At 35.8% G+C, this 17,409-nt stretch overlaps 1 protein-coding gene across 1 annotated transcript in view; it reads right to left on the bottom strand.

The window, feature by feature from the left end:
* The window catches only part of LOC145209503 (26S proteasome regulatory subunit 10B), a 34,626-nt gene extending 17,519 nt beyond the window's left edge, over positions 1-17,107 (bottom strand). Inside the window, exons 1-5 of the mRNA XM_080079799.1 lie at positions 16,949-17,107; positions 16,627-16,746; positions 2,572-2,692; positions 475-589; positions 207-356 (exon numbers count right to left, since the gene is read on the bottom strand). Of these exons, the coding sequence (XP_079935925.1) occupies positions 207-356; positions 475-589; positions 2,572-2,692; positions 16,627-16,746; positions 16,949-17,033 (591 nt within the window). The 5' untranslated portion in view covers positions 17,034-17,107. The remainder of the gene's footprint in view (positions 1-206; positions 357-474; positions 590-2,571; positions 2,693-16,626; positions 16,747-16,948) is intronic.
* Between the last annotated feature and the right edge of the window lie 302 nt (positions 17,108-17,409).

A 17,409-nucleotide genomic window follows, 5' to 3' on the forward strand; every position in this document is an offset into this window, starting at 1 on the left:
ACCGGAAAAAAAGAAAAAAACACTGAGTGAAATCAAGGACCCATAATAAATAACACCTGTCAACTAGATTGGCTCTACCCTCACATCTGGACATGGAGGCCTGTGAGCAACTCCTGGATCATATGGGGTCAAACTTATGTTTTGGGACGATCAACATGTAAATTTGAAAATGTTAAAAGCATTTATTTCATAACTTAAAATTTTACCTTCAAAAAATTTGCATCCAGTTGGCTAGAAACAGCTCTCGCAAGCAAGGTTTTTCCAGTTCCTGGAGGTCCATACAACAAACAACCCTTGGGAGGAGTTATTCCAACACGAAGAAACAACTCTGGATTTAAAAGTGGAAGTTCTATAACCTAAAAACAACAAAATATATACCAGACAGCACACTTCTTACCATTATCCAATTTGTTCAGATTTCTATAATCTGAACATAATAAAAGTTTTTTAAAAAAAACAAAACAGACACCATACTTCTCGCAATTCTCTGATTTGTTCAGATAATCCACCAATACTTGAGTACTTAACATCTCCAGGATCTTCATGAGACATGTTGTATACCAAGGGGTCGACTTCTCGCGGCAAATGTCTAAAAACATGACTGCATTTTACCTGACACTTTAGGTGGTATGGTGCACCAATGACTGTTGCAGTCCTATTTTTATACTTACACTATAGGTGGGATTTAAAATAATACCCATTGACCACAACAATACAGCAAAGCGTCAATTTTACAGTAAGTTGTTTCATATTGAAAAAAATTTTCACTGTTGTTGGGTGAATTATTAAGGATACATTTGCAAATGGTGGGTATTTTGAAAAAATGCATTTGCAGGTGGCAAATTTATGATTTTATTTAGGCAATGGTTGTTTAGCATAAATTTCAAAAATATTATTAAGAGTTTAGACCACACTGAAAACATGCATTTACAAACATTTGAGGATGTGTTTATGACTTGCGACAGAAATTTTTCACGACTATAACCAGCATTGCCATACTGTCCTTATTTGTAAGATTTGTCCTTATTTTGAAAGGCTATAAATTTAGTCTCCTTATTTTGTCTTATTTTCAACAAGTCAAATCAAACCCCTGGTACAAGTAAAAGTATACCTAGGCCTGAGCTGTTATAAAATGCACGGCGGTGTTTTCTACTAACAAGGAGTTGCTGCAACAGATTATTTCTGGCAAAAAAATATGGCATGTGATATGTCATGACACAGATAAATGCAAAGATTTGTTGAAAAATGTTTGTTTCATTTATTTAAATTTAATTTGTTGTTGTCCTTATTTTAGGGTACATGTCGATGGCAATCCTGACCATAACTAGAAAGGTGGCTTTCTAATATACTTCCATTTTATATATTCTATATCCTCTTTACTAATTTACTATACACATCATTTGATCTACACATATGATTGTTTTTGCAAGCAAAAACGAATGGGTCCCCACACACGTGTTTGTGCGAATGTACAAATGCTGCCGTTATTTTTAAACTCTTACAAATTATTAGAAAGCATTAACTCAACTTTAAAAAAGTTTGTCCATCTTGCTTTTTGCATCATTATTGTCATATAATTATAAAAACAGTAAAAAAGAATATATACGAAAAAAATACTTTTAATTTAATCTCTTGCTTTGACCTAGTATTGTTGTCCAAGGTCAGTTTTTAAAATCAAATTTTCCTACAAAGTCTTAACAGTTGTATTACAGACACTATAATTTAAAAAGCAATTTTCTACAAAGGTATACATAACAAAATATTTTTCACTTAACTTTGTTTCGCAAAACAAGTACCACTGACCTGTAGTAACCTTTCACGGTGTCAAAAGACGGTTTGACCCTTTGGCACCATTTTTAATAGCACGCAGTTCTTAGTGTTCAACAACACCGTTTTGCCTACTTTATGCATGACTTAAATATTGAATCTTGAAACCGAAGCATGTTTATTGAGTTTAAATCACGTCTTAGGTGTGAAACCTTCGCCAAAACTAAAAATGCGCGTGAAAACGACATGACACCGCTGTGCAATACATCAAGATTTCTAATCACCGAAACGTCTGTATTGGAAAACGTATGTCCAACATCAAGCTGAGGTCTGCTGCTCTGCACTAAAATGCCTTAATCGTAAACCAGTGAATTACTCCCTTGGGTCTTCTGTCTGCCTGACAGTGTACACATATTATGGACTGCAAAGGCTATTATTTGGTCGATTAAGGCAACACCTTCACGGAAAACAACATACACTGTTTGTACAGCATCCAGATTATTACATAATACCCACATAAAAGCTTAGAAATTTAGTCATGCAATTAACCAGATTCATTTGAATTTGTCAAGTATTACTAGGTTTGGAATTAGTAACTATGCTGCCAAAAATCCTTACATAACAGCTGTATACCCACAATCTGTAAAAGTAGAAAGCTGTGTGCACAAACATTTACAGTGCCTAACACAATATCTCATTTTAACACAGTTTTTTTATTGTATGTTAATCATTGCCCAACATTTTAAGCCAAAAACTTTTAGACCAAAGCAGACATTTAAACTCAATATATACTGAGATACTCACCTCATAATAGTCAGAGTAGTCATATCCAATGCAACTCTGGTTCCAGACTTCAGTTTGCTTTTGTCTACTTGTCTTCTGCAACCCACCACATATCTTGGGCCATTTGTTGCTTTGACAATGACTAAACATAAAATAAGAATTAGGTGGATTAAAAATTTTTACTTCAGGCATGACTTTTACAACATGAATATTCCCACTTTGGCACATTTTGAAAAAGGCTCATTCACCATGCTTTTTCATGTCTGGTGGAATTTGTTAAGATTTTGTTTGTAAAATGATATTTTTCTAAACTCATGACCATGGTCATTGGACTGCTATGTAATTAAAATGTACTGCTAATCTACAAAGGATATTACAGATTGATGTGTACCACTTATTAGCAATCAGACATGGGGCAATTCGTATTTGTCATTCGCATTCGAATACAGGTTTTACCACCTTTGTGCTGCATTCGAATGATTTTGGCTTTCGTTCGACAGTGCATGAATACAATTCGAATACTTGATTGTTTTTTGGTCAACTATTCGTGAATACAAATACTTTTATTCGAATGCAATTTTATTCGAATGCAATTCGAATTGATGTCACTTAAAAATTACAAAACAATTCATGAATACAAATATTTGACTCGCATTATTCAAATCACTGGACTTTAAAAAGTGCGTAAGTACTCGTGAATACGAATACATGCTTGGGTTTATTCAAATAGTAATCGAATTACATTTCGTTGTATTTGGACAACTATTCATGAATACAAATACTTGACTTGTTTTATTCGAATACTATTCGAATTGCTGTCACTCAAAAATTACCAAAATATTCATGAATTCGAATACAGTCATGGTGGTATTCGTAAAGTATTCGAATACAGGACGCTTGTATTCGACCCCATGTCTGTTAGCAATATAATGCAAGACTGCATTTATTGCTAAAAAACTAGCAGAGTGGCTTAGCACAATTTACTATACACATCATTTGATCTACACACGATTGTTTTTGCAAGCAAAAACGAATGGGTCCCCACACGCACGTTTGTGCGGGTTTACGGTAAACAAACATCCTGGTTATTTTAAGATTCTTAAGGAAAAACTTAACCAACTTTAGCAATAACCCAACTTTAAAAGTTTTGTCCGTATTCTTTTTGCATCATTATTGTTATGTAATTACAAAAAAAACAGTAAATAAGAATGGGAAAAAGACTTTTAATTTAATCTTTGACCTTGATATTGTCGTTCAAGGTCACTTTTTAAACACAATTTTCCAAAACTGAAAATGTGCTTGATAACGTAACAAAACGACTTAGCATGCTGCGCAAAAACAGCTGATTTCTAATTACCGACATGACTGTCTCGTAAAACGTCCGTCCGGACGTCAAGCTGAGCACTCCCGCTGCATTCACCCGCCTTTATCGTAAACAAGCGAATTACTCCCTTGAGAGTTGAGACGTCTATCTGACTGACAGCGTACACATATTATGGGCTGTGAAAGCCGATTTTGGCCGATTAAGGCAAAATTTTAAATACTGAACGATCAACCTACTGCAAACAATTGTTTAACATTTCAGCACATTGGGGCTTGTATTTTTGGCCTAAAACTTATTATTTTGGGGTTTAAGGGGTAAAATGGGTGAATCCAATAAAAAGTTACAAAATTCTTTTGAAAAACTTTACATTGCACCAAACAACAAAGCATGAAACTCCAAGATGCTGTACTTTAGTCAGTACAGCCGTTTCAAAAATTTTACGTTTTGGGGGCCTGTGGGTGAACCACTGGGTCAATCGGGGTCAAACTTCAGGAGGATCAAACTTCAGGAGGATCAAATTTGGATTATTAACTAACATCTCTGTAAATTTGAATAAATTTGGAGCACTCTAAAAAAACAAAAACAATATGTGTCCCCTTCAGGGAAGGGGACCCATAATAACCTATTTTAAAACATTAATATATTTCCAACACTTATTTTGAAATGGGTCCCATATCAGCCACTGTCTTTCATAACCTTGGTTGTTTCTGCAAGCAGAAACTCAGGTGTCCCCCACACATGCAAAGTTGTAAATAATGCATTTCAAGAGATAACCATGACAAAGTTTGGTGTTGTAAGGTGAAACATAGTGATCTGCACTGAGCATGTATAAATAAGCTATATGGACTACAAACTATTCAAATTTCATTCCATTCATACATTTTTGAAGGTTTTTCTCTATCTGAGAAAAAAGGCTAAACACAACAATCAGCTCCTATTTATGGCGAATTGCACCCGATTGTAGGGGGTAGTGGGGTAAATGACAGTGTTACAGGGTTAAAACAACAATTGACAGCTATGAGTGGCACACTCCAAATTTCATTCAATTCAGACATTGTTTAAAAAATTGACCCATTTTGGGGGCTAGTGGGGTTAATGTTGGGGTCACAGGGTGAAACACAACATTCTACACCTATAAATGGCACATTCTACAGGCTGTTAAAATTTCATTTATTTCAGACATTGTTTAAAAAATTAACCAAGATTGGGGGGCTAGTGGGGTAAATGTGGGGCCACGGGGTTGAACAAAACAATCAACAACTATAAATAGCACACTCTATAAACTGTTGAAATTTTATCTAATTCGGACATTGTTTAAAAAATTCACCCATTTTAGGGGCTAGAAGGGTAAATATTGGGCTACAGGATTATACACAACAATTGACACCTAAAAATGACAAATTATACAAGCTGTCCAAATTTCATTTAATTCCGACACTGTTTAAAAAAAAAACATTTTAGGGGGTTAGTGGGACAACTAATGGGGTTCTACAACCAAAAGTATAAAATATCAAATTACAATGACCCAATCAACAGTCATGTAAAATTTTATCCAAATCGGCCATTGTTTAAATTTCTAACCACTAGAGGTGTTATTAGCAACACTTGTTAATGCTTCTGATGTTATAAGGCTGTTAACACCACTCCAACTGGCATGTGCAAAAACGTCCACCAAGTAATGCACAAACACAAGTACCATACGTTCTGTTACCTTTATCACACTATTACACTACAGAAATCTTTCGTTTGTGGTGCGTGGCAACATACAAAGTTTTTCATTTTGGGGCTAGCGAGGTAAATACTGGGGTTATCAACCCAAACGAAACAGACGACACATTGGTATAACCATATCTACCATCTGTGAAAATTTCATCCAAATCCACCAAAGATTACATGCCAAAAGTGCATGGACAAACTTCGGTGAAAAAACAGAAAAAAAAACAGAGTGAAATCAAGATGTGTCCCATTCAGGGGACCTTTGGAAGTTTTTACCAAAAACTATACCTGCGTGGCTAAAAGTACAAATTTGGATCCAGGCCTTAAGAAAAATGATACAAAGTAAAGAAAAAGGGGGAATCAATTCATTTTGTAATAATTCAATAAGTTTTGGGTAGAAAATTAAAAATCATTTCAGTAAGGTTTTAGGTTACATGACAAGCCAGCAAGTGGTTTATTGAGTTTAAATTACGTCTTAGGTGTAAAACCTTCACCAAAACTGAAAATGCACATGATAACTTAAGAAAACGACACAGCATTGCTGCATAAAAAACAGCTGATTTCTAATCACCCAAACGAAAGCTGAGTACTCCCGCTCTGCCGCCTTAATCATAAACCTGTGAATGGGACTTATAGGGACTTATATCTGACTGATAGTGTACACATATTATGGGCTGTAAAGGTAACTGGCAAAACTTTAAATACTAAACGAATACCTTGCTCAAACAATTGTTAAAACTTTCGAAAATTTGCGTGCTCATTAAGCTGTTCAGTTCAATATATGGATTAGGCCAGTGGTTCTTAACAGGTGGGAAATTTCCCACTAGTGGGAAATTTGTTGTATTTAGAGGGAAATTTTGTAAGTCGAGAGCAACCACACTCCGGCCCGACGGTCAAATCGGGCCTTAAATTAACTTAAATTAACTGTTAAAAGTTAATTTACTACAATTTTTTTCGCAACAACATGTAAGATTAATTTCACCTAGTGTTAGAAGGCCGTGTGTTACATCACAGACATGTCTAAAATATCAATGCTTTTGTTATTGTGCGCGAATAAATGCCTTCCCTTTGTTGATTGTGATAAAAATTGAGTAATGCAACAGAGGACATTTCAATATCCCATACACTTTTACTCTCTAACGGTAGCACTATTCAAACTAAATAACATTGCACTAAGCCTTTATGGTCCCGACCAAATCGCTTCACAAAAGTATTTCAATAAAAATAAAAATAAAAAAAATTGTTAACGTCGAGGACAAAACATCTTTATAAAAATAACAGAGGGGGAAATTCCAACTTGGTGATCGACTTTAGTGGGAAACCATCCCAAAATAGTTAAGAACCACTGGATTAGGCATAAACTTTCAGGTCCAAGCAAATGGGATATTGTGAAATAAATCAAAATTCTTTAGATCACTAGATCATAAACAATGAGACATTTGGTGGGCGTTTGTTAAATAGGGACCTGCGATACGGCTATTAGTGGCGAAATGGTTGTGCATTAGGTGGAAAAAGTCACATACACAAAAACGCATGCGCTACTAAATTTTTTTGCGCGCTACCAGATTCCTAAAAAAATTTTGCACCCCTGGTTTAAGGGGTGAATCCTATTAAAAGTTACAAATTTCTTTAGAAAGCCTTACATTGCACCAAACAAGAAAGCATGAAACTCATAGATTATGTACTTTAGTCAGTATAGCCATTTTAAAACTAGAATAGTAATTTTCCTATATATTGCCAGTTTATATATACTACATCATATGTAACGATTTATCACATATACCAGGGGTGGGCAACATACGGCCCGCGGGCCGGATCCGGCCCGCGACGGGGTTTTGAGCGGCCCGCAGATTTAGTTGTAACGGACAGTAACGCTCCACGATAGCAAAAAACTTTCCCGCCGTTGCTACCATTGCACCATACGTCCATTATTATGACATAACTGCCAGCCATGTGTGGCCTGCTTTCACGGTTTCCTTTGTTTCCACACGTATAGCCTAGTTAGTGTTTCAGCAGTATCTCTAAGTCTGTGGAGTATGCATTAAATTTGCTGTGGTGAATAATTTTATGTTATATCAGTTAGATTGTTTAGACTGTGTTGTATTGTTGTATGTTCTTGAATGTATTTGGTTTTTTTTTTTCCACGGGGTTCGAACCCAGGTCACTCCCGGGGACGAATCCCGATCAGGTTTTTTTTATGTCTGTGTCATTTGGTTTAGGTCAGGGTTGTTCAACGGGGGCGATTTCATCTACCGAGGGGGCGATGGTGACAATTTTGGAAGTTAGGGGGCGATTTGACTTCAAAAGGGGGCGATTTCAACATTACTGATTGTATAACTATATGTACAAGAACTGTGAGACTTAGCTAACTTTAACTTGCGGACATAATTCGTCTTGCAAACAAACACCAGGGACAAGGGACGCATCAGCTCAAACAAACTGCTATTTGAATACATTGTGTTTACTGGGGATTGTTTGTACTTTTTGTGATCTCGAAAGCAAGGTTGGTTATTTAATTTGCCACATGGGACACTTTATTGAATACAATGGTAACGAGCTTTACCTCAAACTAATTGTTTCGCTTTCCTATTGGCCAGGGGTGGTCAGACCTGCTTCATGCTCGAGCCGCATATCACAAAACTTAGTTTTAAAAGAGCCGCAACACAAAATATCAAAAACGAATTTATTCACTCACACTTTGGTCACCCCTGCTATAGGCCTACAAGCGCTTCCAAAAAAGTATTTGTATCATTTAGAATTCTCCTCTACCGAGTCATTGTTCTCAACGAAAGAAGGCGATTGTTTGCGCATAATCATAATTGTTTTATCCATGATTGAACAATTTTTTCTAAGATGCGTTATAGAAGAATTGCATGAAATGGACCTTGCATGTTGTAGTAGCAATTAAATTAGGTTTTAACTGTTTACTGAAGCTTTCATGTTGCTAGGTGAATCTAACCGCCCACATCTGATCAAAAGGCAGAACCTTGGTACGAATAACAATCTCATGGGGGGGTGATTTTGAGCCAGTGCCTTGAAAAGAGGGCGATTGAGCCAAAATGGTTGAAGACCCCTGGTTTAGGTGGTCAAAAATCTGTTTTAAATCAATGGATAAATACGTGATTAATATATCGATTCAGGCATCCATTTTGTTCCGACTTGGTGGCGATTTTCACTTATGTCGAGCGGATTGGTCGCACCTATATTTTTTTTTTAAAAGGAAAAAATTGCGACCTATCTGTGAGTATGTACAGTAATTGTTTTTGCAAGCAAAAACCAATGGGTGCCACCACTAGGGATGTTCAAAGTAGAATAACGAATCCTTTGGATTCGAATCCAGTTAGATTCAAATCCATTTTTGCTGTTTATATCGGGGTAATTGGAACCGATTTGAATGTGTGCTCTCGTCGTTGGCAAAAATGTAAACACATGTGTTACGCTTTTACGTTGACGCCCGGTCATTGTACCAGTTGCAAAGACGGCAAGTGCATGGTCGCCGTCAAATCAGTGAGCGCTATACAACGTTATGACGTCAATTTACGAGTCGCCGCGCCATAACGACGGTTGTGCGTTGGAGGCATAATTAACGATTAGCACACTTGTTACGCATCTGATCACGTGATTATGCTTATGCCATTAAATGACATACCGGCAACTTTTTGCAACGTGGTCATGGCGTTAGGCAGCGATTGGAAGCATGGGATTGTCTGTTAATATCGCAAAAACAGTGATGGAATCCCATAACATATGACGTTTGCATCATTTTTTAACCCCATACAAACATAAGAATGCAGTTAGTACACGCTGCAAAGTTCACATTTTGTGTTGCAAACCCGCTGGTAGTTTAATTGGAATTTAAAATCACCCAATGTCCCAGCTTTACATCACCCAATGTTTTAACTTTGCTAGGGTGCCTGTTTTTGCAGTTGTTTTAGGTTAACAAACGTTATATATTAGTATTACTAAAGCACACTTACAACATAGTTACTTCTACTGAAGGCAATAATAATCACTAAATAAAATTGTAAAAGTTATTTTTTAACATTATGCCAATTTTTCTGGCTTAGTGGATTTTGGGTCATTTAGTTTCAATGCAGTTGTGCAAAGTTTTTTCCCAGTGTTTTTATTTGTTTTTGTTTTTTTTACATTATATATGAAAAATATGTTTTATAATGTATTAAACCGGTCTACTTTAGTTGTTGTCAAGATTAATGATTGCTCAGTCAAAAATAATATAAGAATTGGATTTGATATTCTAGATTCGCATCAATTATTCTAGAATACCCAATTATTCTACTTTGAACATCCCTAGCCCCCACGCACATATATTTTGAATTTGTAACAGGATGAATGGTGCATGCATATGCTAGGTAAGAATTTGAATGGCACAGATGACATTTGTCGTATTAAAGAAATATTTATAAACTTTTGTTTTCTTCATGCCAACAATACGATTGCTTAGCAGGGCTTTTTAGTCCAAAACCTGTTCTGAAACAGTTTTATTAACGCTTTCAGTTTGAGAAGTCACATTACACAGGTGTAACAAATCGTGCTGCGTTGTCACTCTGCGTTTTGAAACACGAATAAGTTGACCTACATTAACGTTTACAGTGCAATATAACTAAGACCGTAACATCTTAATTCCAACCAGTGAGAAAATGGTCAAGTGACGACTGCGTTCATAGGTGAAGCAGAGGCATTTTTTCCATGCACCACTATCGTCAATCACTCCCATTGCATCAGCTGTGCACTGAGCGAGCACAAATTTGACAAAAGACAGCATGTAAAAACATATTTGGGGCTGTAAGAGTAATTACTGAGCTGATTGCACTGAAATTTTTAACAGCCAACAAGGAGCACCCTATCCACAGCTGTTTAAAATTTCAGCAGGTTAAGTCTTGTATTTCTGACCTCATTAATATGTGAACAAACAAACAAATATTTGGGTCCCCACACGCATGTTTATGTGGATTTACGGTAAACCTATGTTGCGGCTATTTTTAGATTCTTAAGGACAAATTTTTCACAAAGCATTAACATTGTCATTCAAGTACAGTTTTTAAACACAACTGTTAGATTAGACACTATATAAAAAAGTCGTTTGCTACAACTTGTTTTTCACTTAACTTTGCTTCGTATACATAACAACTTGTTTTTCACTTAACTTTGCTTCGCAAAAACGACCATTTAATGACCTTTTGACAATGTTTTTAACAGCATGCAGTGTTCAACAATACCGTTTTGCCTAATTTATACATAACTTAAGTACTGATTCTTGAACTGATTTGTCATAAACAAAGAAGCTCTGTTATGACGAAAAATTCTTAACTGTGTTGTAATGCCTACAAGTTGACCTTTAGTGACCCGTGGTTATGCAACGGCCAAGCTGACAACGAGAATTTAAAGACCATTTATCGCGGCGTTCGAAAAAGTTAAGTTTATTTTTTCATATTTATGTTGATCAACGACGTTTTGCCTGACATAGCCTAAACGAAAGCAAAGTACGTTTATCGAGTTTAAATTACGTCTTAGGTGTAAAACCTTCGCCAAAACTAAAAATGTGCGTGATATCTGAATAAAACGACACAGCATTGCTGCACACAAAAAACAGCTGATTTCTAATCACCCAAACGACTGTCTCGTAAAACGTCTGTCCGGACGTCAAGCTGAGCACTCCCGCTCTGCCGCCTAAATTGTAAACCAGTTAATTCCTTCCTTGGTACTTATATCTGACTGATAGCATACACATATTATGGGTTGTAAAGGTAACTGGCAAAATTTTAAATACTAAACAAATACCCTGCTTAAACAATTGTCAAATTTTTTTAATATTTCTGCACCAAAGAGCTTGTATTTCTGCCTTAAAACTAAAACCGATTATTTCGGGGTTTAAAGGGTGAAAATGGGTGAATCCAAAAAAAAGATACAAAATTCTTTAAAACTAGAAGAGTGGCTTTCTGATATACTTCCATTTTATATATTCTATACGATATTTACCAATTTACTATACACATCATTTGATCTACACATATGATTGTTTTTGTAAACAGAAACTAATGGGTCCCCACACGCGTGTTTGTGCGGATTTACGGTAAACAAATGTTGCGGTGATTTTTAGATTCTTAAGGACAGATTTTTAGAAAGCATTAACCCAACAATAAAAAAAAAATTTTCGTATTCTTTTTGCACTATTATTGTCATATAATTACAAAAACATTGAAAAAAACGATACAAATACTTCAATGTAATCTCTTGCTTCGACCCAGATATTGTCGTCCAACGTCGGGTTTTAAACAAATTTTCCTACAAAGCCTTAATAGTCATATTACAGACACTATAAATTAAACAACCATTTGCTGCACAGGTATATATACATAACAAATTGTTTTTTACTTAACTTTGTTTCGCAAAACGACTACCATTGAGCTTTAGTAAACTCTCACTGACCTTTAGTAACCTCTTTTGACACCGTTTTCAATAGCAAGCAGACTTAGTGTAAAACAATACCGGTTTGCCTAATTTATATTTGAGTATTGATTTGTCAAAAATAATGAAGCTACGTTGTGACGAAAATTCGATCTTAACTGTGTTTGTAATACCTACAAGTTGACCTTTAGTGACCTGTGGTCATGCGGTGGCCAAGCTGACAACGAGAATTTAAAGACCATTTATCACGGCTATAAAAAGAAATTATGTTTATTATTTCACCTTTATGTTGATCAACAATGTTTTGCTTGACATTTACAAAACGAAGCACTTTTATCGAATTTAAATTACGTCTTAGGCGTAAAACGTTCGCGGAAAGTGAGAGTGATAACTTATAAAACGACATGGCATTGCTGCGCAAAAACAGCTGATTTCTAATCACTGAAACGACTGTCTCTTAAAACGTCTGTCCGGACGTCAAGCTGATCCCTCCCGCTCTGCACTAAACCGTTTTAATCGTAAACCAGTGGATGACTCCCTTGGGACTTCTGTCTGACTGGCAGTGTACACAAACTGTGAAAGTCATAACTTGGCCAATTAAGGCAAATTTTTGAATACTAAACGAGTAAACTACTGCAAACAATTGTTTGAAATTTCAGCACATTAGGGCTTGTATTTCTGACCTAAAACAAAATAAGATTATTTCGGGATTTAAGGGGTGACAATTATTTCGTGGTTAAAGGGGTAAAAAATGGGTAAATCCAATACAAAATTAGAAAAGTATTTAGAATACCTTACATTGCACCAACCAACAAAGCATGAAACTCTTACATCATGTACTTTAGTCAGTACAGCGTTTTCAAATTTTACGTTTTGGGGCCTTGTGGGTTAACCGCTGGGTCATTTGGGGTCAAACTTTAGGAGGATCAGGTTTTGAACAATAGCTAACATCTGACTAAATTTGAATAAATTTAAAGCACTCTTTCTTGACCAAACGCGTTTGACAAACCAGCGTTAGACAGAAACGAATATTTTGGGGTTTAAGGGGTAAAAATGGGTAAATCTTGTTAAAAGTTAGAAAATTCTTTAGAAAACATCACATTGCACCAACCAACAGAGCACATAACTCCTAGATCAGGCCTGTCAAACTCGCGGCCCGCGGGCCGCATGCGGCCCACGAAGCCCTCCAATGCGGCCCACGAACAGTCAACAACAATTGTAGTATTTTGTCAGACTTTTATCTAATTACACTAAATTTGTCTTACTTTTCAAGTTGAAAGCTATTATTTAAACTGACGTTTACCGAAACTTAATTTATACATACAAATTCATATGTTATGAATAGAAACGATAGTAATTGAACCGTTCCTTAAAGTTTCAGTCAAGGGTGTACAACCCGCGGCCGTACGGCCACATTGAAATATATGTACTGGCAGGCGTGATGTAATTAAAACTTCTTTGCCAAAACTTTTGATTTTCAAACTGTCCTAAACAGATTTTTGTGTTACCGAAAAGAGTATTACCAGCCTAGTAGCCATATGCGACAGACTTTTTGTAGGCGTATTGTGTGCCAACAATGCGAAAAACAGGTACAAAAAGCGTCACAATATAGATTATGACGTAATAATAGAGTTAAAACTGCGGGTCTTCACATTGTGGAGCTTAATCTGTACAATAAGTTGGAAATTAATCTGGGCTTTTTGGGCGTCAATAGATGGTATATATATGATATAAACCTTTTTCTTGTAATTTTTAAACAAAAACAGCAGATAATTGGCTGCCTTTGGTGAAATAAGGATCTACAATGCGGTCGTCGTAGCGAAAAGGTTGTTTAAGTGTATACAACTAGATTAAAAATCACATGCGGCCCACGGCATAATTCCCAAACTGCAATGTGGCCCGCGAACCCCACGAGTTTGACACCCCTGTCCTAGATGATGTACTTTACTCAGTACAGCCGTTTAAAAAAATTTACGTTTTGAGGGCCTGCGGGTGAACCGCTGGGTCATTCGGGGTCAAACTTCAGGAGGATCAAATTTGGATTAATATGTAACATCTGTCAAAATTTTAATATATTTGGAGCACTCTTTCTTGACCAATCGCGTTTAACAAACCAGCGTTAGACAGAAAAAAGAAAAAAAGAAACAAAAATACGGACAAAAACAATATGTGTCCCCTTCATAGAAGGGGACCCATAAAAACTTACATTGCATTAAACAACAAAGAACTAGAAGAGTGGCTTTCTGATATGCTTCCATTTTATATATTCTATACGATATTTACCAATTTACTATACACATCATTTTTGATCTACACATATGATTGTTTTTGTAAACAAAATCTAATGGGTCCCCACACGCGTGTTTGTGCGGATTTACGGTAAACAAATGTTGCAGTGATTTTTAGATTATTGTCATAAAATTACAAAAACTTAAAAAAAAACGATACAAATACTTCAATTTAATCTCTTGCTTCGACCCAGATATTGTCGTCCAACGTCGGGTTTTAAACAAATTTTCCTACAAAACCTCAATAGTTATATTACAGACACTATAAATTAAACAGCCATTTGCTGCACAGGTATATATACATAACAAATTGTTTTTTACTTAACTTTGTTTCGCAAAACGACTACCATCGAGCTTTAGTAACCTCTCACTGACCTTTAGTAACCTCTTTTGACACCGTTTTTCAATAGCAAGCAGACTTAGTGTAAAACAATACCGGTTTGCCTAATTTATATTTGAGTATTGATTTGTCAAAAATAATGAAGCTACGTTGTGATGAAAATTCGATCTTAACTGTGTTTGTAATACCTACAAGTTGACCTTTAGTGACCTGTGGTCATGCGGTGGCCAAGCTGACAACGAGAATTTAAAGACCATTTATCACGGCTATAAAAAGAAATTATGTTTATTTTTTTTGATCAACAATGTTTTGCTTGACATTTACAAAACCGAAGCACTTTTATCGAATTTAAATTACGTCTTAGGCGTAAAACGTTCGCGGAAAGTGCGAGTGATAACTTATAAAACGACATGGCATTGCTGCGCAAAAACAGCTGATTTCTAATCATTGAAAAGACTGTCGCTTAAAACGTCTGTCCGGACGTCAAGCTGAGCACTCCCGCTCTGCACTAAACCGTTTTAATCGTAAACCAGTGAATGACTCCCTTGGGACTTCTGTCTGATTGACAGTGTACACAAACTATGGGCTGTGAAAGTCATTATTTGGCCGATTAAGGCAAATTTTTGAATACTAAACCAGTAACCTACTGCTAACAATTGTTTAAAATTTTAGCACATTAGGGCTTGTATTTCTGGCCTGAAACCAAATAAGATTATTTCGGGATTTAAGGGGTGACGATTATTTCGGGGTTAAAGGGGTAAAAAATGGGTAAATCCAATACAAAATTAGAAAAGTATTTAGAATACCTTACATTGCACCAACCAACAAAGCATGAAACTCTTACATCATGTACTTTAGTCAGTACAGCCGTTTTCAAATTTTACGTTTTGGGGGCTTGTGGGTGAACCGCTGGGTCATTTGGGGTCAAACTTTAGGAGGATCAGGTTTTAAACAATAGCTAACATCTGTGTCAATTTGAATAAATTTGAAGCACTCTTTCTTGACCAAACGCGTTTGACAAACCAACGTTAGACAGAAACGAATATTTTGGGGTTTAGGGGGTAAAAATGGGTAAATCATGTAAAAAGTTCGAAAATTCTTTAGAAAACATCACATTGCACCAACCAACAGAGCACATAACTCCTAGATGATGTACTTTAGTCAGTACAGCCGTTTTAAAATTTGTACGTTTCAAATTTGGATTAATATGTAACATCTGTGCAAATTTGAATAAATTTGAAGCATTCTTTCTTGACCAAACGCGTTTAACAAACCAGCGTTAGACAGAAAAAAGAAAAAAAGAAAAAAACTCCAAGATACGTTACGTTTTGGGGGCCTGTGGGTGAACCGCTTGGTCAATCAGGGTCAAACTTCAGGAGAATCAAATTTGGATTATTAACTAGCATCTCTGTAAATTTGAATAAATTTAAAGCACTCTTTCTTGACCACAAGCCAGCGTTAGACAGAAAAAAGAAAAAAAATACAGACAAAAACAATATACCCATAAAAAAGCATGAAACTCCAGAATCATCTGCTTTAGCAAGTATAGCCGTTTTAAAAATTTCACGTTTTGGGGGGCTGTGGATGACCCGAGGGATCAAATGGGGTCAAAATTCACATGGGCCATCTTTAGACCAATATCTATAATGTGTGTAAATTTAAAAAAGTTTGAACCATTCTTTCTTGACCAAAACGTGGGAACCAATCTGCGTTGGACGGGGGGGAAAATGTAGACAAAAACAATATGTGTCCCCCATAAATACTACGTTTTGGGAGCCTGTGGGTCATTCAGCGAGGTTAAAATTTGGATAAATAAATAACATCTGTCCAAATTTGAATCAATTTAAAGGACTCTTTCTTGACCAAACAAGCATTACAAACCAACATTAGACAGTCAAGCATTACAAACCAACATTAGACAATTATTTTAATACAAGTAACATTTTTGCAACAATAACTAAAAAAGGGCATCACCAACTTACATTTTTCTTCAGTTAGCTGTTTAAGAATTTCACCAACAATTTGCCCAACACTTTGCAAAGCTTTAAGGTCATTTTCTGATTTATCAAAATCTTTGGTTTTCTTTTTTAGGTCTTCTCTCACTGCAATTACAAACAGTTGGTAATTGTGCATTAGATTACACAAACATATCATTAGTATTTACCATTTTCACTGGGTTGACAATTTCTGAACAAATCCAACCAAATGTTACAAAACAATTTTAACTATTTGGAAAGCAACAAACAATAAAAACAATTATTTTTCACAATAGTTTTACACTTTAATAATAAGAAAAACTCTTACATCCTTTAAGTCTTCCATCAATCTCTTTGTGTTCCAACAGTTTTCTTCTGTAGTCTGTTAGTACTTTTTCCCTGGGTTCAATCATTGTTATGTGTACATCTACTTTTTAATGTATGTCTTAAATCCCAATCCAATATCTGATAGGAAAACACTGAATCATAACATACATAATCATGAATTTTATCCTTGCAAAAACAAATTAAATGACAAACCCAAATACTTGTTTGTTTGTTTGTGTGTGTGTGTTTCACATGCTTTTTGTAACAAGTATGAGTGATAGTGATGGGACGAGTACCCCGTACTCGGTATCGAATGATTTCAGTGGTATCGATACTCGTACTCGGTATAGAAATTTTTTGCCTCAGTTTTCGATACCAACGTTCGATACCGAAGGCACAGTTAACACTATAAGAATACGGGCAACCGTTTGCCAATATTTGTTTCCGTCAGCACAAATCGGA

The sequence above is a fragment of the Phallusia mammillata genome, chromosome 1, assembly GCF_965637545.1.
Source record: "Phallusia mammillata chromosome 1, kaPhaMamm4.hap1.1, whole genome shotgun sequence".
Classification (NCBI taxonomy): domain Eukaryota; kingdom Metazoa; phylum Chordata; class Ascidiacea; order Phlebobranchia; family Ascidiidae; genus Phallusia; species Phallusia mammillata.